Source organism: Chaetomium tenue, assembly GCF_020726465.1.
Source record: "Chaetomium tenue strain MPI-SDFR-AT-0079 chromosome Unknown F5144scaffold_4, whole genome shotgun sequence".
NCBI classification, from domain to species: Eukaryota; Fungi; Ascomycota; class Sordariomycetes; order Sordariales; family Chaetomiaceae; genus Chaetomium; species Chaetomium tenue.
Window position 1 is genome coordinate 581,196 of NW_027117332.1, and position 23,537 is coordinate 604,732.

The following is a 23,537-nucleotide window of genomic DNA, read 5'->3' on the forward strand; positions in this document are numbered from 1 at the left end:
TAGAGTAGACCATTGTTGTAGATACCATCGCTGTTATCACCGGTATGCGTGAACAGCCTCATTTCAGAGCCAGGGAAGCAAGTCTTTTCACTAATTAGTTTGCTTATACCTAAGCATTCGTAATAACTGACCCCACGCTCCGCCCCCTTCCTCAAGGCGAGCCTCCACCCGCTCAACAGACGCCGAACTCCAGCTGCAAAGTAGTTACGGGTATTGTTTCCAGCCCACTGAGCTCGCCAGCTCGCAGACCGCTAGCCACGCAGAGCGTAGCGCAACTGTTATGCTTAGCTCTCGGTGGTCTCGGTCTTAGGCTTGTTCTCGGCCACGGCCTTGTGCAAAGACACGATCATCTCCTTCAGCTGCTCTACCTCCTCCCTCAGCCTTCTGACCTCAGATACCGCAGGGTCCTCCTCGAGGTTACTCTTGGCGGAGTCGACCTGCTTCTTCCAGCCATCCGATTCGAAGTCGAACTGCCCGACCATTTGCTCCCACTCCTCAATAGTATCGTCGTCGGCATCGCCGCGGGCACGGTTCGTGCGGATGTCCTGAGCCCAGCGCATCTCAAAGTATGCCGATACGAGGAGCAGGGGCGAGTAGATAATGCCCATGACGATGTCGTTGATGTGCTCGTACGTCTTCTTGTCCATCCACCACTCGAGCAAGAGGACAAGCCCAAAGATCTCGATCAGGTTGAAGGGTGCAATGAAAACGTTTTCGTCCGGGGCGCGGACAAAGGTCATGGTTTTCTGAGCGAAAATGGCGAGGTACTCGTCGTTAGCGTTGTCGTATATGTCTTCATAGGCCGAGTTGTACAGCGCGATCAAGATATTGAGGAGAACGACCTGTTGACGGTGTCAGTAAACCGAGGATAAAAAGGAGGCTGTGGTGACTATACGTACCATAACCACAAAAGTAAAGCAGTAGTACAAGATCAGGCCAAACGGCGGCTGAAACCTCTCAAAGCCACTGAAGTCGGGAGACTGCATCACAGCATTGGCCATGGATTGAATGATGAAGAGGATATCCTCAACAACCCTATCATCAGCATAGTCAAGTCCTATAAATGCCTGTAAGAACCCAACGATGATGAAGGCCAGCAGCGCAAAGAAAATGATAGACTCCTTCATCATGACCTTGAGTACGACTAGCATGGCGCCAAAGAAGCGGTAGCTATCGAGATAGAGCAGCAGCCTTGCCCAGAACATGGGAGCGCTCACGGCCAGGAAGCTGTAGCTCAGGGTGCTGTAGTGGTGTCGCAGCCCGTCGGGATCGCCCTGAGGGTGGCTCAGCGCGATGCAGCGCAGCACAAAGCTGGTGATCAGCAGACTGTACAGCATCGAGTTGAATGCGTTCCAGAAGTTTAGGATGCGATAGCCCGCTTTCCAGAGCTTGGCAATTTCGTTGCAGATGAAGCCGAGAGTGAAGAGATAGAGAAGAACTTCGACAGCGTCGATGCCCCCGTCCTCGTTCACCGTGTTCATGGCAACGGTGTAGAGGCCGAGGTAGGCGAATGACATGAGCATCTGGGTGGCATTCTGATACATGGGAGCGCGCATGCGGTCTGGATCCAGATGGGCAACGTAAGACGTGTTGTCCCGGTCCTTGTAGTCCACGAAGGTGGCCGGATCGTTCTCATCCTGGACCAGCCACCCGCGCCAGAGGAAGTTGATGCATTTTTGATAGCCCGAGGACCCGATGACGCGCAGGGCGTGGAGGTCGACCGCTTTCTCGATGACATTGACGGGGTGGGTCGCGTGGCCATCGACTAGGATGGAGTACCGCTTGAGCAGAACCGAGTGCAACAAGTACTCGGAATCCTCCTCGGATTCGATGATCTTCTTGGCGATGACCTCGCAGGCAGTGGCCCGGAGATAGTGGAGGTCGGCATCCCACAACTCAATCAGTGCCTGGTGGCGCCACCAGCGCTTGTTGACCAGCAGGCAAAACACCACACAGGCACCATGCTCGCGGCCACCTGCCTCCTTAGTAGCCTTGATCACCTTGGAGGTGATAACCTTGCTGTGCGGGGACGTGATATGGTTTTCCTTGAGCTCGCAGGGCACGCACTCCTCGATCAAGTGGCGGATACGGAGGGCGACCTCGGTGACGTTCTCGGCTGGAATTGCCGATTGAATGGAGTCGTCGCGATAGCTCGGGAGAACTGGTGGGCACATACACGGTTAGCCTCTAGAACAGTCAATTGGTAAAAAATAGCCATTGGGTTGCACGCACGCCGTTGTCTGGACTCATCCCACCAGCTGCTGTTGCGATCATGGTGTCCTCGGCTTGTGTGCCGATCCCAGCCGAGAAAGCGGCTCCATGCCGGTCCAGGCATTTTGGCGGTTTGTCAGTCTCGCGACGTGACCGGCTCGGTGCTTTGCTGCCCGTCGTCAAGAAACTTCTTGAGCGGGTGGTGGAGCCCCGAATTGGTCGGGCTTGGCAACCAGGGAGATTGGTTCCAGCGATCGAGAGATCAATGGGGAGACTGGGAGATGGGTTGGGGGAGAAGAAGAGGATAAAGGGCTCCCGGAGGGACGACTCTTTCCCTGCGCCATCTCCTCGTCTATCGCGCCGTTCACTGCGTTAGCGTTGTTGGTGTCCCAAACCGGGCCAACGAGACCTCGGGGTTTCAGCTGCCATTGGAATCAGATGACGTCGCTGATGGTGGGGGCTTATCACATGGCGATTACTTCTTAACGAGATGCAGCTGATAAACTAGGTTAAATTGCTAGTGGGCTAGCTAGTCCCGGAAATGGCTGGTTTGGCTGGGCCACATCGCTTGCAAACCTGGAATCAGTGGCCCAGCCCTGCGGGGCGCCAACAGGTGGCAGGGTGGCAGCATGAGGGGAATGAACCAACTGAGGAAGGTTAATGTTACCCATTCCCATTGCAATGCCCGGGTCACAGCCGTCTCCTTTATTATACAAAGCCCAAGATATCCCGAGATGATTGTAGGAAGCACGGGAAAAATATTCGTATAAGCAGTGAGACGCTCAAGGAAAGAAAATACCTATAAGAATCCCCTGTCTGATGCAAACCCCGCAATGAGGGGAGCCTCAGAGACTCGCCAGCCAAAACACGAAATCCCAATTTGCAGAGCGATGGGCGTAATGAACTTGTGTAGGAAAACGAAAGCTAAGAGGGTTAAGATCGAGGATCGGGAGCTTCAGAAATAGCTCCTCATGGCATCCTGGTACCCAGGGCCGCCCTTGAGATCGCGCTCAAAGTTGGTCTGTACATCCAACACCTGCCGAATGTGCGTCATCGCGAGGGGCTCGCCCTTGTTGACGGCCAGTGCCTGCGCTGTACGCACCGTGTTCTTGATCTGTCGCCCGTTGAGCTCGTGCCGTGCCAGCGCCGTGTAGTCCTCCTCGGTGAAGGGCATCAAGTTGATCTTCTCAAGCACCCGCACGCGCTCGATAAAGATCTTGAAGATGGCTTTCTTAGCTCGGTGGTCGAGGCTGTCGTACCGCAAGGCGATATGGATGCGGGACTGGAAAGCGTCGTCAAAGGTCTACCAGACATGAATCAGTATACGGATATCCTTTCTTTCGCCAGCGCCGGTTTGTGCTTACCTCGACCCGATTTGTGGTCAGAAACAAGATGCCCTGGAAGTACTCGAGCTGTCGGAGGAAGATGCTGACGAGGGCATTACGGTGGATGTCGTGCATGTTGCGCTTCTCCAAGAAAACATCGGCCTCGTCCAAGAGGAGAATCGCGCCCCATGCGTGACAGATATCTAGTATCTTCTGGAGCTCGCTCTCCAGGTACCGGGAGTCGGTGCCCAGTTCACCGGCCGACGCCATGTATAGGGGGCATTTGAGTAGCTCCGAAATACCTTCCGCGGTCAATGTCTTGCCCGTGCCAGGAGGCCCATGGAGGACAGCTGTCAAGAAGTCAGTGGTGAACTGTACTAGGTAAGTAGGCGTTTCGACGTACCAACAAGCCCCTTGCCCTTGCCCTGGATAACGTCATCAATGCTCTCGGCGGCATGGTACTTGTGAGACTCAACGAGTGCCTATTTTCCCGATTAGAGATGCTACGCACAAGGGAAGAGGGGTTGTCGATGAACGTACCTTGACGATATCCTTCGTCTTTGGCTCCAGAACCAACGACTCGTACGCCGTCTCGTTCCACTGAATTTCTTTAACCCCCGAGACGGTGAACTCTAACCACAGCTTCTCGGCAAAGGCGAACCCAAGCACGACCGGGGACGCGATTAGGTACTCTTCGTCGCTGAACTCGGGCACTGGCTTGGTTTTGGTGCCGTCTGATGAAGGCGTCGCTGTGCCCTGGTCGTCCTCCTGCGATGCATCCTCGCCCTTGGCGGCCACATTGTCGAGTTTCTCTCCTGCGATATCGTCTTCATCGTCGGATTTGGGCGCGCGTATGATCTGCACCTTGCCCTTCCCGTCTTTGTACGCCTTGGTGACATACTTGAGCTTCTCGCCGCCGCTGCTCCCATTACCCTCATCATCCGAGTCGCATCCGCAGCAACCAGATTCGCTGTCCGAGTCCTCATCGTCGGAGAGGAGGTCATGGTCCTTTGGCCGTACAAGGGAGATTGGATAGTTGGGGTTGATGCGCCGGTGAATGCTGGGATCCACCATGATGCGACCGTTGATGTTGACCTTGATGATGGACTTCTTCTTTTTGTAGTAGGCCATGCCCTGGTGGCTCTTGTAGTGCACCCCGCCCAGCGATACGAATTTCCTGCCACGCTCGATCAGGTCCTTGCGCAGCTGTGCTTCGTTCTTGTGGTACTTGAGGGGGTAGCATGCGAGCCCGGTGATCTTGCGCGCACCGCGGAAATCACCGATCTCCTCGGCGACGTTCCCGAACCCGTACTGCTTCCCGTCATACTCAAAGTACTTGCCCTCGAGGTAGTAGTAGTCGCCTTTCATGAGGCCGTGATGCTTTTCTGCCATTTCCACTTTGAAGACGCGGGGTTCATCGTGCGAGCCGTATGTGGTCGTATACGCCAGTGTATTGGGCTTCCACAAGGCCCAAAGAAGGTCAAAGGTAATCAGCCCGTTCTCCAGCATGGGGTAGAGACTACAAGAGATATTAGTGAGCGCCGAAAAGAAGGTTGGGCAAGGCTAAAACTGCATACCTATTCTTTATATCGGCATAGTCTTTGTTGATGTACTTGACGAGCACTCTCAGATGTTGGCGCTTTTGCTCAATGCGCTTTTGTTCCTTCTTGCGCTCCTGCTTGTCGCCCTTGGTCGCCTTTGCCTTCTTTAGCTCCTTCAAGTGCTTACGGAGATCCTCGAGGTACCTGCGGCTCATATGAGTGTGGGAATACAGGGTATTTCGCGCTCAAACTTACAGGAAGAGCATGTTAGGGTCGAGCTTGGGCGTGTCGTCAACCAAGCTGACGCCCTTTATGTCCCCTATGACATCCTGTAGGCACTCTCGAAGCAACTTGCTTTTGATGTCAACGACGGTAGCTTTGTACTTTCCTTCCCAATCGAAAGTCCGGCGGACATGAAAGATGAACTCTTCGTACTGCGCGTCAACTTTTCCTTCGGCCGTGTCCTGGAGTTTGTAGTTGTGGATTGCATCGTCCCACACCTGGTCAACGCGCTTGTAGTCCAGCTTTGTTGCTTTCTGCCGCTTCTTCTTGTCATTCGACTGGTTGGCGTCCAAGAGCAGGTTGGGGTCAACCCCACCGAGGTTGAGGGCTGCTCGCCCAGAGGAGCGTACCCCCCCACGGCGAGGCCTCGGGGGGCTACGCCGGAGTCCAGTGTCGTAGATGGGAGGGGGGACGGCGTTACTGTGACCTGATGGGTACCCGTACGAACCGCCGCCTTGCTGCTGCTGCTGTTGCTGCTGCAGCAGAATAAGTTGTTGGAGTTGCTGCGTTAGGCTGGCTTGGGTTTTCTGATTTTCGTCGTCGTCTGAACTGCCACTTCCGTCGCTGTCCAAAGAATCGGAATCGGAATCTGACTCGGACTCTGCCACCCGGGAAGAAGCCTTGCCATGTTTCTTTGCGCGCGCCTTCTTTTTGGGTTTCTGGGGTTCCTGGCGCTTCTTAGCCACCCGGTTCTTCCTTGGGGCTTCTGTTTCGGACTGGTCGTCGTCCGAAGATGAGGAGGAAGAAGTTCCACCGTCATCATCATCGTCATCGCTATCGGAGCCAGACGAAGACTCGGGCGACACGGCCTTTTTGGACTTCGATTTGCGCTTGGAGTGTTTCTTGGAGCGCTTCCCTTTGATGGATTTCTTCTTGGCCTCAGACCTGTCGTTGGTCGTGGTTTCGCCTTCCACTGTCTTGGCACCGCCTTCGGCCGGCGCTTTAGGGTCGTCGGTCTTCACTGGGGCCGTGGGATTCCCCTCGCGCACATCGGTAACAGACTTGTCCTCAGTGTCCATGGCTGTGAATGTGATAGGAGGTTGCTAGAACGTAGACTTTTCTGGAGAGCTTGTGGCGGGTTGCTGAGCTTTAAGGTAGTTTACTGGTTGCGGGGTCGATGGTGCTGATGAGAAACGCGGGGGAGATTTTGGGCAGGTTGGCAGCAAGTTTAAAAGGTAACAAAGGTTTCAAAATGCTGTGCGACGACCATACAGCAACGTGGCCGGCTGAGGGAGGCCTAGTATGCAGCAGCGTGATAACCGGGGAAGTAAGCCGGGTACAGATGGTGATGTGCCGGAGGCTTGCATGTGGTCAGCAGACGCTAGGGTGGTTGTTGGTGGAGAGTTGGAAGATAAACTCAAAGAGAAAAAAGTGGCACTGAAAAGGGTGTGCGAAGGTGGGAAAGAGCTGCATCCGACGAAACTTGAGACGATAGTTATGTGAGAACTGGGGAAGTTCGATGGTTGTTCGATGGGTTCAATGACATGTATATACAAAAAAGGGACATCAGCTTCCACTCAGGGAAAATAGACCGCACTCACTGTATCACGCTCCGGCGTGTCTCTTATATAGAACTACTGGGAAAAACTGTTGGTGGTAGAGGAGATGTCGAGGAATGGGTCGCACGTGGGGACGTCGAAGTCGGTGAGATGGAGTGGGATGGTTGTAGAGTGACGTTGGTTAAGAGCAGGAAATTGCCAAGTCGACAAGGATGCGCGCCACTTCTTTCTCAGCTCCCAGGTTCTCCAAACTGTTGGGATCGGACCACGAGGCGACGTTCCGCCGGGTTGGTTCTGGCTATTTGTGCGGGCTTCTCCGCTTCGTCAACTCACTCGCTGGCTGTCTCGGGGGCGAGAAGCGGGTTCTGTCAGGGTTCGAGTCACCAAAGAGCGGGGAAAAGGAGAGTGCTAGAGCAATATTGGGAAACAAATGCCGTCAAGCTAATACCGTTGGCGATTTTCGTAATGTCATTCAGTGGGTGAATGTGGCGGGAAGGGAGTGTAGCATCTCGGAACATCAAGAATCTGGAATGAATGGAACTGCCATGCATGTAAGTACCCTTCCCGCCAGGAACGCGAACTGGTGTTTGGAGTTCCGCCCAACTGCACCCTGCAAGGGTGAGCCGCAGAATGCACCCCAGTCTCGACCACTGTGGTAGCCTTGTTTGTTTGACTGGACAGCGAGCTGCATGAGAGCACAGGCAACCGCCCGCCTGCCGTCTGGGCCTTGGGTTGGTGTCCTGGTACTGGCTTATGAAGCTACCACTCACGGCCTGGCCGGGTTGTTTGTGGAAGCATGGTTAAAGAGAGCGCAGCACAAGCAGGCCCCGATGAGTAAGTATAACATTGACGCTGGGAACTGCAGGTCATCGTTGGCTAACACTGCGGGGTTGGCACGCGATGGGAAGCCTCACTTGCGGCAGCGAGTTTACCTATCGGGAGTTACCGAGGCAGCAGTGTGCATTTCCGGTTCGTGGGTTGCCTTCGCACCAGGTTCGATATTCGGCTCTTTGTGGCGCCCTACCCTTGCTTCGTGGAGGGATGCCTCTCAAGCGTGGTACATATGGGAAAGCCTGGTTGGTTGACCTGGAAGTTTGTTGACCAACCACGACGACCAAGCCGAGTTGAGCAGACGCTGAGCTGGAATTGCAGACGCATCACGGTGCTCCAATCATGAGGCCCGTGGGGCCATTCGGGACCAGGCAGCGTAAGGCGTGCAAGGCGTGCAAGGCTACCTAAACAGGAGGGCTCCCTCACCATTATGTGACATGGCATGCGAGTTTCTAATGCGGAAGGTAGCCGATAAACTGGGTGGGTAGGAATGGTTCTTCAGAAGTTTTGCTAGTCCTGCTCGGGGTATTTACTGCACCGAGGGTTGTTCTGTTCAGCCGAGGCGACAAAAGACAAGATTCCAGCACCTTTGCATGAGAGTCTGGCTTGAGGAGGTCCGAAACATGAAGACTATTCCTGCATGTTGAGGCTTCGTGCGTGTTTCGGAAAGAGAGTGCACATGGGAAGTTGCAGGGGTATCACGAGGCGTCGAGCATTTTCGTGGGTGTCTGCAGATAGATGTACACAGTACATACAGTTGTTGACTGATGACGCGCTGAAGTGTATTTCGGGAGAATACACGCGAGGAAACAGAGGCCGGACCCGGTGCCCAAGGTCGGCAGACAATAGGCACTTGGGTGCCAAAACCGTGTTTAAAATGTCTCCCTCGATGGAGCTCGCCGGCTCGTGATCCAGGCCACACCAGCGAGAGGTGGTGCGCACGGCGGAAGACGCGTTGCTGTGTGCCTGCGTGTCGCTAGTGTGGCCACCCGTCAGTCTCCCAGATAAGACGGGTAAATTTCTGTAGATAAATGCCATGCAGCTTTTCCGGCCGCAACAGCCCCTGCGTGGTGGCATGGTCGCTGTGTGAGGCCTGTTGGCACCCACTGGCGCTTGCAGGCGGCTTTGCAACCAAGGGATGGGATCAGCCAAAGATTGAAGTCGGGGTGGACAGGCCAACCTTTCTCGGGGTTGCATGCATGTACCCCTAGGATCAGCACCTTTGGTCGTTGGCCTTCGTGAGAGTGAAGGAAAAAGGGGAGAAATTTTAAGAATCGCGCTTTACGGAAGTATCTAAGGTCAGGTAGGTGCATTTGAACTGCGGGTTGGAAGGAGAGGGCTAGGATGGGAGAAAACAAAAACTGGCGGGGAGGGCTTGGAAGTCACACGTGACCAGACCCTGGAATACATCCCTCGACGAGGACGTTCCTTCCATGAAAAAAGCAACAACAGTTAAGCTCAAAAATGCCTTGTGGCTGGTGCGGAAATAAAGGGACAAGCCGGGAGACGTTGTAATGGCAGGCACAAAGAGGAAGGCACCGGACGATGCGGCAGAGATGGACGGCCGAGCCGGAGCCGACTGCGGACTCGGACTACCCGCCGACAGACCTCAACGCGATCGGCCGAATCCCGGTCAGCCCGGCCGTCTGGAGGCTGGGGTAGCCGCCGATGACTACTTTCGGCACCTGTATGCCTCCGAACCAGATTTCAGGCGTCTTGCAAGGCGAGACGCTCATTTTGCTGCAGCGTAAGTATTTGCCCACTGTTCTTTTTGTTCAACCTGCCGTTGGAATCTGGAAGCTGACATAATTTCAGCCTCCAAGATAACGGGCAGCTAGACTTCAGCGACCCAAAGGCTACCATGCAGCTGACAAGGACACTTTTGGGACTCGATTTTGGCTTGAAGCTGGACCTCCCAGAGGACAGGCTGTGCCCTCCAGTTTGGCGCCTTTTAACTAACATACCGGTTAATGGCATGTTGGCTAACACAGAGTCAGGTCCCAAACCGTCACAATTATATCTTGTGGCTAAAAGATTTAATGGATACAACCTCATACGAGCAGCCTGGCCGGAAGTTGTGCGGGCTCGATGTTGGCACCGGCGCAAGCTGCATCTACCCACTGCTCGGCACTGCTCAGCGGCCATGGCATTTCGTGGCAACAGGTGGGCTTCTCGTACCGTTCAAAGAGCTCCAGCATTGACACACGTCAGACATCGATATGAAGAACTTGAGCTTTGCAAGAAAAAACATCCAGCTTAACGGCTTAGAAGACCTGGTTCGGCTCTTGGAGCGGAAGCCAGATGATTCCCTGATACCGCTCGACGAGGCGGGTATCCAGTCCATCGATTTTGTCATGATGAACCCGCCATTTTACACCTCAGAGGACGACATGGTATCGTCAGCAAAGAAGAAGGCGCGGCCGCCAATGTCTGCTTGCACCGGTGCACCGGTGGAGATGGTTTGCGATGGTGGCGAGGTGGCTCACGTCGGCCGGCTGCTGCGCGAATCGCTGGCATTGAGGAGCCGGATCCAATGGTACACGTCAATGTTCGGAAAGCTTACTAGCCTTGATGCTCTCGTAGAGCAGCTCCGTGAGCACGGTATCGACAATTATGCCGTTACCGAGTTTGTGCAGGGTAATAAAACGCGCCGGTGGGCGCTTGGATGGAGTTTCGGGCAGATGCGACCGGCAGAGCATGTGGCACGCGGGATGAAGGCGAGCTATTGGAAAAAGATCCTACCATCCTCTGTGACAACGGACTTACTCGTGCTGCCGGCTGACGAACCGGTCGATCCGGTGATCGCTAAGATCCAGAAGATCATGGGAGACCTGGAACTGATGTCTTGGGAATGGGAACAGGGAGCGGCGAAAGGGCTAGGGAGAACGGCGGAAAACGTGTGGAGCAGGGCTTGGAGAAGGAAAAGACTTCAAGAACGAGAACGGGGCCAGGGTGATACCTGCACTCTTCCGTCGACTAGGCCAAAGGAGTGCCGGCTCGGATTCGAAGTCGGAGTCGTGGTTGGTAAGACGGAAACATGTATCAGTCTGCACTGGCGCGAAGGTAGCGATCCCTTGATTTTTGAGAGCCTAAAGGGATATCTCCAGGGGAAGTTGAAGGCTACGGACCAAGTCAATACGGCGAGTAACTAACTAACACTGTTGATATGTCTGCGAGGTTTAAAAATGGAAGGAAAGCGCCTGTAAGAAACTGGTTTGGGTGGCGTTGGTGGCGTAATAATACGCATGTAATTTCATGATGATGCCCCATAAATTCCCAGTACCAGAGCCAAGCTTCCCTCAACTCAAGTTCATGTCATGTGCAAACCAGCTTTCCAATTGACCCCACGATCACCGATAACCCTCGCCATCTGGATCTGGCCACGCACACCAACATGTCAGACCAATCTCAGACAGCGTCCCGTTTCACGCCGCAGAACCAAACAACGCACGAGCGGCTGTCGACAAACACGGTCGGCCTAGTTGCGCTCTCGGATTTTCGCAAGCGGCGCGCAGAGGTCCTCGAACAGCAAGAGCGCGAAGCGCGCGAGGCAGCTCTTTCGACACGTGCGAACGCCTCGACACCCGACCGGTCGCTAACTGCAACCCCGAACAACGTGAGCGCCGATAACAGCGAGCCAGAAAGACAGAAGAAGAAGAAAAAGCGGGCGAGGGCACTGGTGTCGTTTGGGGACGACGAGGAAGAGGAGGAGGTGGCCGGGCCCAAAATTGTTACGGGCCGGGGAGTAGCAAAAAAGGACAAGGAAAAAGTCGTGGGTAACGATGCGAACACCGATGCAGACAACAACGGCGAGACTGGAGCGGAGAGTGCCTCCGGCGACGATCATGACAAACGACAGAAAGTGCCCGCTAAGGTCGCGGTCAACTCCTCAGTCGGCATTGTGCCGCGGCCACTGACGAAGGCTGCTCTACGAAGGGAGGCTGCGGAGAGAGAGGCGTTACGCAAGGAATTCCTCCTTCTACAAACCGCCGTCAAGGCTACCGAAATCGCCATCCCCTTCGTTTTCTACGACGGGACCAACATCCCCGGGGGTGTCGTGAGGGTCAAGAAAGGCGATTTTGTCTGGTTGTTTCTGGACAAGAGTCGCAAGGTGGGCGCGCAGCTTGGGGTGGGTGCGGATAAGAGTGCGAATGCCAGGCGAGATTGGGCCCGCGTAAGCGTGGACGACCTGATGCTGGTGAGGGGGACTATGATCATACCGCACGTAAGTCTAATCGCTTTCTCTATTTGGTATGCTAGGGCTGTACTAATATTTGTCTAGCATTATGAGTTCTATTTCTTCATCATCAACAAGACCATGGGCACAAACAACAAGCTCCTCTTCGACTACAGCGCCGAAGCTACGCCCACACACCCGACAGCCGACGGACCAGGTGCAGCTGGCATTAGCCGCGCGCCTGGTCTTTCCGAACTCGAAGGGGTATCGGATGACCCCACCATCACGAAGGTGGTCGATCGGCGGTGGTACCAGCGTAACAAGCATATCTACCCAGCCAATGTCTGGCAGGATTTCGACCCCGAGAAGGATTACTCGAAGGATATACGGCGAGACCCGGGAGGCAATGCCTTTTTCTTTTCGAAATAAGGGTGCCCCAGGCGTGTCGCGTCGCGTTGATTAGCATGGCGGTAACCCTGCAGGAGGAGCGGCAGGGTGGGAAGGTCTGATTCGGGTTCCGTTCGGACGACTGGCCTAGGCTGCCCCAGTGTAAGCTTTACTTGAACATGTCAACTTGCAAGCAATGAAATTTCGCTTACGTTCAGCCAGCCAACTGCCAGATGCCCCAGCCCATGACGGCTAGCATGAGCCAGCCGGGCCAGAATAGCATCAGCAGCAATGAATTGCCGCCGGGCCCGAGGAGCAAAATGAAAAACTCAAACTCGAGCCTCTTTCGGAATCGTCGAGAACGCTTGCAGTCCCAAGCAGTCCATACGAGCGTGCTCGCCAAAAGCAGCGCCCTTGCAACGATAACCCTTGAAGCGAGGAACATCCTCCAAGCAATGCTCTTGCTTGCCCATAGAGAACCCGTGGCTACGATGGTGGCGGCGAAGTAGGTTCGGACGAAGAGGTGGAAGACGGCAGAACCGATAAGATGCTGGAACTGGACCGCACTGTTAACGAGGGGATAAATGGTGGATATCACTTCGGACCGTTGACTGAGTGAAACGGTCGGAGCGGTTCTCGAGGTAGCTAGGAGGGCCATGTTTGTGAAGCCGTGGTTGTCGGGATAGTTGCGGGAGCACTTCCATGTCAAAGGGGAATTCGCTGCTGAGTCTCGAGGGCCTCTTCTAGAGGAGTGGGAAGGGCCGAGAGAAAATTGGCCCAGTTTAAGTACTGTGGCGCTCGCGGCGGGTATGACGGAGAGGCGAACGAAGCACCTGTCCACCCGGGCCCCACCACGGAACAAGCTGGAATGGCTTGGCGCGCGCCGATACATGATTGTGACATGCCGAGCCGCTTCCGGCTAGGGCTATGCGCTGCATCTGGTTTGAAGTCCGCCATGTCACTCTCTGGTTCCACCTCTCGGCAGTTTGTTAGCGATGCCGCCCGTTACACTCCCACGGCCCCTCTCGTTCGCCCCCTCCTCGATATTTTGGGATTCGCATCGTGGTGTTGTGGACCTGAGAACCCCGCGCCAGAAAATAAACCCACGTGGGGGTCCTGATTCGCGACGTTGACCAAATGGGAGTCGTCGTTGGTGTGTTGCGCTAAGGCTTCAGAGCCTATGGAGTGACACATTCGTCGAACGGTTGGGCGCGGGGGTTCGTGGTGCATCGAAACGTTCTGAGGGGTTGATGGGTCCCCGTCAGGGGTCTGCGAGGGTTGGTTGCTGTTGGTGTTGTTTGAACTGCATGTGATGGATGCTTCCGACGTCGGCAATGGAACAATGCCTGCAGAAGGGCATGCCGGAATGCTGATTGGCAAAGCAGTTTATTTAGATGAATGTCAATCGAACCGAGTATTCCAAAATGGCGACGGATACGAATATCCCACTCTACCAAGCCGACACCGTCTCTCTCTTCGGGAGCGCGCACTCTGCTCGAACCGCATCCGATCGGATCGGAGAGGGCATGCATGCTTCACTTCGGGGCCGTGGGGCGGCGGGGCTGCAAGCGGAGCTTTCTCCTTCCAGGAACGTGCAACGGTCTTGGAATTGATTGGCCAAGCCATTCCCGATCGAGTGACCTGCCAACACCAGTCCAGGTGACTGAGGCAGTAAGCAACTTCTCCAAACAAGGCTAGAAGGCTTCTTGTACGATTTCTTAGAAGAGACTAGTTAGTTCTGAACAAATATGCCGATGGCTGGGGATTGTGCCATTGGAAAACACTGGGTTGCCTATAGGGCTTAGACAATGGGACATGACAATCACGAGAAGACACATCTGCAGAAAGTTATTTGCGTCATGCTTCTTAAACTGGCCGTTCAAATTTGTAGTGAAAGTTTGGGTGTTGCTGGCTGCCATTTGTGCCACCATATGGAAACCTATAAGTACCTGTCTGTATCTTCCAAGGAGAAGAAGAAGAAGAAAGAATACACGAAGAGCATTTATGGGGAGCTTTACTGTCTCAAGCTAGAAACAGTCATGCACCAAACTACCAAACAATCGTGCTCTTTCTTGTTTTGGTGATTTTCATAATAAACAACGTGCTTGGTTTGTACTTACACAAATGACCGCTTTTGTCATGACTCTTTCCGCTGCTTGCTAGAAAGACCAAACTTACCCAAAGTACCATGTTTTGTTTAGCTGCCTACCGAGTAATAACTGACACTTTTGGTATCCGTAGCATAGATAGCAAGTTATCCCAAACTTTGGCTACCATACTTGAAACAGCCCAAGCTGCGTTTGTCTTCTACTTGTGCGTGGTTTACACAACCCAGCTGAACTTTCTCCTTGGTCGCATCTCAATCATGTTTCGATAGGCAGCTGCCTGTAAATTACCCACAGTACATGCTGGATGTTCTCGAGTGTTTATTTTATCTCAACAGTTCCCTGGAGCAGGTGACCTGACTGCCAGCTGGTGATCAAACAGCTGCCAATTGGACGTGGCCGTGGCGCTGTAAGGAAAACAATCCTGATATGATTGCTCTTAGATTGTTAGTTCTAGGACCGGCATAGTCTGAAACAACATCTGCTCACCTAACACACATTTCATTGATTCAAAGATCTCCCACGTAAATACAAGCAGCGATCTACTTCCGACCACTCTCCTGGTGTCACGAACACGGCCGCATGCAGCGGCCAAGCGGGACCGCGCTGGGAGCGGCCCGAGCCAATGATTAAAGATGGGGCATCAGCCAATAAGAAACGGATCGTGGAAGGGAATTCACGATCCAGTGGATCGTGAATTGGATAAGGCGATCCAGTACGGATCGCCTAGGGGATAAGACGATCCAGTAGGCACAAGTACGAAGGTACCTGTAGACCAGATGGTATATAGCCACTCGTTCTGGAGAGCTCTGGGAGTTCTCCAGTTAGCAATCACAACTACAGTTCGCTACAAGCTCACAAGCCTACTGTTGAGACAAGTCTATTGTTGTGCACCCTTTGGCTGCACCGAACCTAAGCATCCTCGAGAGATTACCTTCAACGAAGCTGAACCCTAACAGGATAGGATCCTGGACAGGTTCGTCACACCTGGACACTTCCCTCTCCATCACTTTGTCCATCGTCGTTCTTTCCACTCCCTCGGTTTTTTATTCATTAAGCACATTGCGTCTTCATTTTGATTTCTGACCTTCCTTCACCCCAATACTACTGACTTCCTACTTCTCACCTCATGAATATTCCCGGCGTCGCTAGGTTTAGGTTATTCCACATCCTACCACCAACAAGCGCCTGTATCTTTCCAGGTTGGGGATCCCGTACCCGAGGGGTTATCTCAAAAGCTTTGTCAAACAACAAGAGTTGTCTTCTGGTAAGTGAGCCGGCGTTCTAATAACATTCAAGTCTAGGTCTATAAGAGTTGGCGGATAAGAAAAAACGTTGCGGATCCACATCATTTCCCTGCAAACCATGCAGTGTCATTCCTCCGACGTTATTACAATCCAATATGGCGGTAGCTGACATAGAGAATTTCAGATTCCATCGAGCCCCACGGAAGAAAGGCTGGTGACTACATCAACCTCCCCCCCTTCGAGCCTGGCTCTCTCCAGGCCCAGCACACCCCCGGTGCTCCGCACTTAGCTCCTCCAAGGCCAGATAATCGCAGAACAACCACCCCAACCCATCCAGAGGAACCAGCGCGCCCCGATATCCATAAACTCCTCGCCAACAAGGATCATACTTGGTCGGGCATAGTCCGCGACTATGATGACTGCCAAGAGCTTATCAGGCAGTACATGTCGTTAAACGACAAAACGGGCGATACAGACGTTGCAGGGTCAAATGACTTTCCAGAAGACAAGAAAGCCCAGAAAGAACTCGCCCGGCAGCTCTTCGAGGCTATTTTGGAAGTGGACCCGGCCGCCTCCGAGCACATACACTATAAGCCGATACGGGAACTCAGCAACCTGGAGGTGGAGTTGCTTTCATGGGAGCTTCTGGTATGGACGGCTTGAAACGCCCATATTCTGGGGCGGGGCGAGATGGCTAACTAATTACTTGACAGTTCGCCACCCGCAGAGCGCAGGACGGCATCGTGGGATGGGCCAAGTGGTTGCTCAAGCCAGGTCAGAGGTACCAGAAGTGCAAGAACTTCCAGGAGCGCTTTGTGTTGGTCAAGGAAGGATGCCGGGTAAGCATTTCCCCAAGTTTCTCCGCGAAAGTGGCCCGACTCTAATGGACAGTAGAAGTTCAAATCGGTTGTCCATAGCATGCTGTTGGCTCCTTTTATAACCCGGATAACAGCAGCTCCGGCCTACGAGTGTAGAGTAAGTATTGTGCGCAATAATTGATCTACTGGCACATATTTGTTAAGCGATCAATCGTGAGCCTAACCGACTTTTAGTTAAAGACTGCAAACAAGAAGATCAACGAGAGAAAGGGAGCCCAGTTAAAAGGATATCGGGATATCATGGCGGAGAAGAAACCGAAGGGCGACGATAATCCCCCGACATCTTCGAAGCGAAAGAGAAAACTTAGCGACGAGGACGAGAAACCTCAGACCATATCCAGGTCAACCGACTACAAGCGCCAGAAGATTGAGATTCCGGGGAAATTAGCAGTGGCGGCTGTGATATCCCCATCCGTTCCGAAAGGGCCGCTTAGCAACATACCAAGCGGCCCTGCTGCTTTATCTGCAGCGGAGACTGGGGAAGGGCCATCGGTTTCTCGGAACCCTTGTGCACCAAACCCTCCTGCAGAGTTAGTCACAGGTTACCGAACTATCGTCCCGCTGGCTCATCAATGGTCATCGGCTTCTCAAGATTCTCATGCACCTAACCTCGCCGGAGAGTTGCTGGAAAACCCGGGGCGACCCCTCGCCCCATCGGCTCACCAAATGTCCATCATGGGCGCCGCTGATGTCGGATACCCGGTCGCTCAGCCCCATCCAGATGCTTTGGTTTACCTACCAGCGGCTTTTCCGCAGCCGCCACTTGCCTGGGAACCGACAGAAACTTTCATGTCGCAGGTTTTTGAGGAGGTATTGAGCAATCCCGAGAGCTTCGAACCTGGGGATGAGTGGTTGAACTTTGAGATGGATGCTTGAGGAGGGCAGTCCTGAATTAGTGCCTACCTATGGATAGGTAGTGGTGGGGTTCTATTCTCTTGTTGTATCTTAGCATATGTCCTTTTTGAGGGAGGGAGGGGCTTTGTAGGTGGTGTACCTATGTTTCGAATAGTTGTCATGGGCATGTTTATACCAATTTTGCTGGTTACTATACCTACCTAACTCGTGTTTGCACAAAGCAGTTTCATCCACACATTACCACCTCCCATACATCAGACCTACTGTCCATCCCAAGGGTTGCCGTTCATCCCAAGAGTTGCTATCCATCCCAAGGGTTGCCGTTCATCCCAAGAGTTGCTATCCATCCCAAGAGCTGCCGTCTATCCCAAGAGCTGTTGGGATTTCAGCTTTCGATGCCAAGCTGACGCACAAAGACCTTTTGCGTTAGGGTTAGACCATTACCTCCTCGCTCGAGCGAAGGGGGGTGTTGCAGTCGTCGCAGTCCTGCCACGAGGGGTTCTTGATTTGGCGGCCGGTGGCATCCCAGACCACATCTGACTCCAGCATACACTGGAGGCCGGCGGACCCGAGCCGGCGGCTGACAACCGGTTGGTGTCTGCCGTAAATACAGCGTAGTGTGTGTATTGATAGGTAGGTAGCTGGGCAGATGCCCAAGGCTCATCGGCCGATCGAACCCGAGCCGGTAGTTGATCTAAAATGCAATTAGTAACGAATCAAGAACAAGCTGACCTAGATATACATCCCCGCATGTCGTGTTGGCATATGCACGCCTCTACCTGCTGCCACGACCAGGGCAAAAAGGTTGTGGGAATACTCGTCACTGCCCGCTCCATAAGATGGCGGTCCAACTAAGCCATCTTCGCATTGCTCCCGCCTGGAAGCGGTCAGTATAATAGGCCGGTGATCCATTCTAAGCTAGGTAGTTAGGTAGTTTTCTCTTGCAGTTATCTATTAGCTCTTTGTTCACAGACTGGCTAACCTTGCGAAAGGAAAGTAGAGGGGTATGAGATAGTTTACTTAGTACCTAGGTACTTAGTGTATTGTTCAGTGTTTTGGGGTTTTTCGGTCGACGGCCGGTGCCGTCCCAGATAACATCTGTCCTAAGCATCCACTCGAGATTCGCTGCCTTGAGTCGCCGGCTAATGACCGGTTGGTGCTTGAAATAGATGCACTGAAGCGTGTGTATGGACAGGTAATTGGGCCGAAGCCCGAGGTTCATTCGGCGGTCAAATCCGCATCCATATGTCCTCCGGTTTGCGACATCGCCCTAATTAACATAATGTTAGTAAGTTATTAAGTACAAAAAAGAATAGTAGCAACCGCTTGCTTAGGTAGTGAGGTACCAAACGAGGCCATCCTGGCGCTGCTCCCGCCTGGCTTTGAAGCGGTAAGTCAGGTGGGTTGCGCCAACCTACTAACATTGCGAAAGTGTGGAAATATAGTAAAAATGTTGAAGAGGAAGAAGAATAGCAGAGGAGGCAATGGGCGAGAAGCAATTAGAAATAATAAGCATCAAAAGAAGAGTTAAAAAGGAGAGGAAGGAGCAGAAAAGTCATGAAAATAAAGAGGTAAAGAGGGGGAAGGGCGATGAAAAGTAGTGCCTACCTATTGAATTTGATACCAGCGTACGCTCAGGTGTGAGAGCGCCCAGCTCAACCATAATATCCTTAATCTCGTTGTGGTTCTTTGCGACGTGCTACTCTCTGCTCGAGCTTGGTAAACCGTCTCTTGATATCCCTCATCTGGTTGACGACATCCTGTGTGCTACTGTTTGATCCTGTCGACGAGACATTGGTTTACTCATAAATGTGCTCCTTCTTTTCTTCCCTCTACTCTACCTATTCCCGCTGCTCGTTTCGCATTCTCCATCAGGTTCTCCCTTGGCTTAACCTTTCCATTTTATGCCGGGTTTAACTTCGTCGTCAACCAGATTGTGATTACAGTTCATTGATTATCTGGTGCCTGTCTGCCTGCCTGTCGGTAGACAGTATGGACTCGCAGAGGATGTGGCAGAGGGGAGAGAAGACCAAAACCTCAACGAGGATCAGATCAAGGCATTCCAAGACACTGAACAGGATGCTCGACGAGGAGCTGCGAAACCTCACGACTCGCACGCAAAACCTCGAGAACCTCGTCGATCAGCACGAGGGCCGGCTCACCGCTGATGATACAAGCGCGGTGATGAAGAAAGCCCTCGGCAGGTCTACGAAGGTCGACGTCATGCGAAGCTAGGGGTCAGGAGGATTGCCGAACCCTCGCATCTTCGCACGTTTGTGTATGCGCTCCGCATCGCCGAGCTCGTCCTAGTCTAGGGAAACCATCCCCTCCAGGATCTTGAGCTCTTTCCGATTAGCCGAGGTTGGCTGGGGGTGTGAATGAGCATGGGCGGTGCCGCACAAGTTTCCGTCTCCCGGGCGGTCGGGCTATCGTCTCCGGGCAACTCGTCGTCGGTGTTTTTAAATCACCGTCATTCTGAGCATCATTCATCCCGTCAAGAGTCATCCAGTAAGCCATGTGATTCTCATTCGCATCGTCGATCTCGTAGTCGACAAGCTTATATTCCGATGCAGACTCCTCCTCGCGATATTCCACACTTGCATGTTATTTCCCTCGGCCTCGGCCGATCAACTCCGTTTGCCTTCAGAAGTGCGGTCCTCTTCGCCAGAAACTGGACCGTGGCACGGTTAATGACCAGGGCTATCAGTCTCGTAATCAGCTGGGGATGCAAGTTTGCCTGCAATGGCCCGACCGGGTCGCGACCCCAGCGAATGGCCAGCACCGCCTCGATAGCAACAGGCACTCAAGCACACTCGTTAACAAAATCTGCCCTGCCTTGAGGCCTACAACATGGGAGGAAACCAGTCCAGTCAACCAACAGCTGCGCTCCATTGGTTCTTGCCTAAAGCAACCCTTCCGTTTGCTGCTTTTCTCGGGCATGATTGCATAATGTTCTAGTTGACACAAAAGTTCTCCAGGGCTAGCAGCAAGGACGATTAAATGTGCCCCCCTCCCCCATCTATTCCGCCTCGTTGAACTTACACCCACAAAGTTTTTCCATCATAATTCTCACCCCCACTTTCAACTCTCTTCCTCTACCACAGCCATATCCTTCACGCCACCACAACCTCCAAAATGGTTGCTTTTTCGAGCAACGCCTTGAGCAAACTTTGCTTCGAGGACCAGCTCACGCTTCTCGATTCTATCGACCGCCTCCGCTTACAAGGCATCAACAACTACATCTCCCTGCCACAAATCATCGTCTGCGGCGACCAGTCATCTGGCAAGAGTTCGGTCCTTGAGGCAATCTCGGGCGTCTCTTTTCCTGTCAAGAGCAACCTGTGTACTCGTTTCCCAACCGAACTGGTCCTGCGCAAGGCCCCTCACACCAGCGCCTCTGTGTCCATTGTACCCCATGAATCCCGCGCCGAGCCCGAGCGGGCGGCTCTCCTAGCTTTCCGCGAAGAACTACATGGCTTCGAAAACCTCCCCGAGCTGGTCGAGAAAGCTAAGGCTGAGATGGGCATTACAGCCCACGGTAGAGCCTTCGCCAGGGATATTCTCCGCATCGAAGTGACCGGCCCAGACCGGCCTCATCTCACCATCGTCGACCTTCCTGGCCTCATCCACTCCGAGACAAAGAACCAGACGGCTTCAGACGTCTACCTCATCCAGGAGGTCGTGAATTCCTACATGAAGGAGCCACGCTGCATTATCCTGGCAGTGGTGTCCGCCAAGAACGACTTTGCCAACCAGGTGGTCTTGAAGCTGGCACGAGCGGCAGACCCGCGCGGCGTCCGAACTTTGGGTGTCATCACAAAGCCCGACGCTCTGGTCCCTGGCGGCGACAGCGAAACCAATTATGTCTCGCTCGCCAGGAACCAGGAGATCGAATTCCGCCACGGATGGCACGTTCTGAAAAACATGGACTCCGAGAAAGGCTCCTCGGACCTTTCGACCAGGGATGCTGAGGAGTCCCTCTTCTTCAGTTCAGGTGTCTGGGCCACCCTCCCGTTTTCCATTCTCGGAATCGACAAGCTGCGCGGACGCCTTAGCAGGGTCCTCTTGGGGCAAATCGCTACAGAACTTCCCAGCCTGATGGAGGAGATCAAGCAAAGGTTCAAGACTTGTGAAGCTCAGCTCCAGAAACTCGGCGACCCACGGTCAAGCCCAGAGGAGCAGCGACTATACCTGGTTCACTTGAGCCAATCTTTCCAGGCACTCGTCAAGTCAGCGGCAGACGGCAACTACGACAACTCGTTCTTCGCTGATGCCAGAACAACATCGGGATACGAGCAGCGCATCCGGGCGGTTGTTCAGAACCTCAACGAGGACTTTGCGTCTAAGCTGTCGCTGCAAGGTCATTACCGCCAGGTTATCGATGGCGAAACTGCGACTGCGGACGCTTCCGATCCGCACGAGGTGGTGCAAATTTCCAGGGATGAGTTCGTCAAGCAAATCGAGCAGCTGATGAGCAAGACGCGGGGCCGTGAGCTGCCGGGCACCTTCAACCCAATGATTGTCATTGACCTCTTCCGCGAGCAATCTCGCCCCTGGGAGGAAATCGCGCGCCGCCATGTCGAGAGCGTGTGGGAGGCTGCCTCGAACTTTGTGAAGCTTGTCGTTACGCACACGGCAGACGGGTCGACGGCCAGGGCGCTCCAGGATGAGGTTTACGGCCCAGCCATGACGGATATCCTGAAGGAGATGCGCAACAAGACCACAGAGTTGCTAAAGCCGCTTCAAAGCAGCCATCCGATTACGTACAATCACCATTTTGCAGAGACCCTCCAGGAGATGCGCGAGAAGAGGCGAAGGGAGGACCAGGAAGTCATTTTGCGCCAATTCCTCGAAGTTTCCGCGCTCTCCTCAAGCACCCAAATACGCAGCGGGCATTACGATCTCAGAGGTCTTTCTAACGCTCTGATCGCGAGTAATGAGCCAGACGTCAAGCGGCACGCCGCCAAGGAGGCCATGGATTGTTTAGATGCCTACTACAAGGTAATATTCGCCTTACATTCCTTTGATTCTCTTCTCGATCCCGATTTGGGCTGGCCGGGCCAAGAACCAACGCTAACATTTTGTCTTTGTAATTAGGTTGCACTGGAAAGGTTCATCGATGATGTGGCGGTCGAGGTGATCGAGGCCAAGCTGATGTCCGCTCTGGGCGACATTTTGTCTCCTGTCTCCGTCTGCATGATGCCTGCCGATGAAGTGGCTCGCATTTCTGGGGAGTCTGAGGAGACCCGTGCGGAGCGCGAGCAGCTCAACAAGCAGCTCGACGTGCTTCGAAACGGCCTAGAGACGTGCAAACGCTTCGTGGGTTTCAGGATCAGTGGGGGTACGAGCGACTAATAACCCATTCATTGCTGCTGCTTCTTGGCCGACTAATGACAAAACGCTTCATAGATTCGGCCTTTGTTTCTTCAAGGAGCCCCATTCACATCACCCTCAGGGACGGACTCAGCAGCTCGGGCAGCTGGGGCAATTCGGACAACGCCGATGGCACTCCCCCGTCTGTCGAACCTGAGCTTGAACACAGTGAAATTGTAGAAGAGGCTGCAGAAGACTTCTGGACCTCTCCAATGGCCAGTACAAAATCGAAGAAGAAGAAGAAGGGCATTGACTGGGCTGACTACAACTGACAGCCCCATCTGGTTGGGGGTTTGATTTCATGTTTCTAGACACAATGGATGGCAACTTGATACTACAACCATGTATCCAAAGGTGCAATTCCTTTTCTGATGCCCGTCCCAGACGCAAGTTATGGTCATAAGCTCCTGTCTTGATACGACCATGTGACTCATTAACTGAAACCGGGAGGCCAGGAGAGCCGAGAGGTTGGCGAAGGAGACTAGGGCAGAGTACTGTTGGGAGGAGCTCAGCGAAAGGCTCAAGGACCTCGCCAGAACAACGCGCGAAGCACGGACGAGGGCTTGGAGAAACAGCCTACAGGAAGCAAGCGAGGCAAAGAAGCCCGATCAGATGTGGAGCTTGGAAAGATGGGCTAGGCTGCGGAGCTTTTTGCCGCCAGAACCACCGAGGCTGCCGGAATTTAAGGACTCTTCCGGACAGGTAACGGCCAAAACGCACGACCAAAAGGCCAGCGCGCTGGCCGAGAGGTTCTTCCCGGGCCCACCGGCCAACCTGACGGACGTGGAAGACCAAGCCTTTTTGGGCAGCTGGAACCCGGGCTTCG

At 53.7% G+C, this 23,537-nt stretch overlaps 7 protein-coding genes across 7 annotated transcripts; 4 read left to right on the plus strand and 3 right to left on the minus strand.

Annotated features, from left to right (window-relative positions):
- Positions 1-284: 284 nt before the first annotated feature.
- Positions 285-2,335, minus strand: F5144DRAFT_547516 (uncharacterized protein; the record flags this gene model as incomplete). Its single annotated transcript, XM_066787476.1, has 3 exons — positions 285-842; positions 900-2,161; positions 2,233-2,335. The coding sequence occupies 3 exons, from the start codon at positions 2,333-2,335 to the stop codon at positions 285-287; spliced, it is 1,923 nt and encodes a 640-aa protein (XP_066642538.1).
- Positions 2,336-3,027: 692 nt separating this feature from the next.
- On the minus strand, positions 3,028-6,603 carry F5144DRAFT_216528 (uncharacterized protein). Its single transcript, XM_066783104.1, has 6 exons — positions 5,333-6,603; positions 5,114-5,281; positions 4,077-5,055; positions 3,940-4,018; positions 3,576-3,886; positions 3,028-3,514 (listed from the first exon to the last, which is right to left on the minus strand). Exons 1-6 carry the CDS (start codon positions 6,376-6,378, stop codon positions 3,167-3,169), a joined length of 2,931 nt encoding a protein of 976 aa, XP_066642539.1. The 5' UTR covers positions 6,379-6,603; the 3' UTR covers positions 3,028-3,166.
- Positions 6,604-9,045: 2,442 nt separating this feature from the next.
- On the plus strand, positions 9,046-10,855 carry F5144DRAFT_216551 (uncharacterized protein). Its single transcript, XM_066783105.1, has 4 exons — positions 9,046-9,436; positions 9,505-9,628; positions 9,687-9,852; positions 9,901-10,855. Exons 1-4 carry the CDS (start codon positions 9,204-9,206, stop codon positions 10,839-10,841), a joined length of 1,464 nt encoding a protein of 487 aa, XP_066642540.1. The 5' UTR covers positions 9,046-9,203; the 3' UTR covers positions 10,842-10,855.
- Positions 10,856-11,083: 228 nt separating this feature from the next.
- On the plus strand, positions 11,084-12,295 carry F5144DRAFT_547519 (XAP5, circadian clock regulator-domain-containing protein; the record flags this gene model as incomplete). Its single annotated transcript, XM_066787477.1, has 2 exons — positions 11,084-11,914; positions 11,972-12,295. 2 exons carry the CDS (start codon positions 11,084-11,086, stop codon positions 12,293-12,295), a joined length of 1,155 nt encoding a protein of 384 aa, XP_066642541.1.
- Positions 12,296-12,467: 172 nt separating this feature from the next.
- On the minus strand, positions 12,468-12,911 carry F5144DRAFT_602228 (uncharacterized protein; the record flags this gene model as incomplete). Its single annotated transcript, XM_066791189.1, has 1 exon — positions 12,468-12,911. The coding sequence occupies one exon, from the start codon at positions 12,909-12,911 to the stop codon at positions 12,468-12,470; it is 444 nt and encodes a 147-aa protein (XP_066642542.1).
- A 2,904-nt stretch (positions 12,912-15,815) lies between these two features.
- F5144DRAFT_488774 (uncharacterized protein) lies at positions 15,816-17,359 on the plus strand (the record flags this gene model as incomplete). Its single annotated transcript, XM_066785682.1, has 4 exons — positions 15,816-16,253; positions 16,319-16,444; positions 16,523-16,573; positions 17,015-17,359. Coding segments are annotated over 4 exons (960 nt in total), but the record flags the coding sequence as incomplete, so codon positions are not given.
- A 2,853-nt stretch (positions 17,360-20,212) lies between these two features.
- On the plus strand, positions 20,213-23,105 carry F5144DRAFT_570974 (P-loop containing nucleoside triphosphate hydrolase protein). The gene is made up of 3 exons (XM_066788805.1): positions 20,213-22,339; positions 22,436-22,679; positions 22,748-23,105. Exons 1-3 carry the CDS (start codon positions 20,474-20,476, stop codon positions 22,981-22,983), a joined length of 2,346 nt encoding a protein of 781 aa, XP_066642544.1. The 5' UTR covers positions 20,213-20,473; the 3' UTR covers positions 22,984-23,105.
- The last annotated feature ends 432 nt before the right edge of the window (positions 23,106-23,537 follow it).

Bases quoted from the DNA above. Each gene is read 5' to 3' on its own strand.
- F5144DRAFT_216528 (XM_066783104.1), bottom strand. From the start codon at position 6,378: ATGGACACTGAGGACAAGTCTGTTACCGATGTGCGCGAGGGGAATCCC. The intron at 5,282-5,332 runs GTAAGTTTGAGC...TATGAGCCGCAG, and splicing joins GACCCTAACATGCTCTTCCT to GTACCTCGAGGATCTCCGTA. The intron at 4,019-4,076 runs GTACGTTCATCG...TCGGGAAAATAG, and splicing joins AGACGAAGGATATCGTCAAG to GCACTCGTTGAGTCTCACAA.
- F5144DRAFT_216551 (XM_066783105.1), top strand. From the start codon at position 9,204: ATGGCAGGCACAAAGAGGAAGGCACCGGACGATGCGGCAGAGATGGAC. The intron at 9,437-9,504 runs GTAAGTATTTGC...ACATAATTTCAG, and splicing joins GACGCTCATTTTGCTGCAGC to CCTCCAAGATAACGGGCAGC. The intron at 9,629-9,686 runs GTTTGGCGCCTT...ACACAGAGTCAG, and splicing joins AGGACAGGCTGTGCCCTCCA to GTCCCAAACCGTCACAATTA.
- F5144DRAFT_570974 (XM_066788805.1), top strand. From the start codon at position 20,474: ATGGTTGCTTTTTCGAGCAACGCCTTGAGCAAACTTTGCTTCGAGGAC. The intron at 22,340-22,435 runs GTAATATTCGCC...CTTTGTAATTAG, and splicing joins GTTTAGATGCCTACTACAAG to GTTGCACTGGAAAGGTTCAT. The intron at 22,680-22,747 runs GTACGAGCGACT...AACGCTTCATAG, and splicing joins GGGTTTCAGGATCAGTGGGG to ATTCGGCCTTTGTTTCTTCA.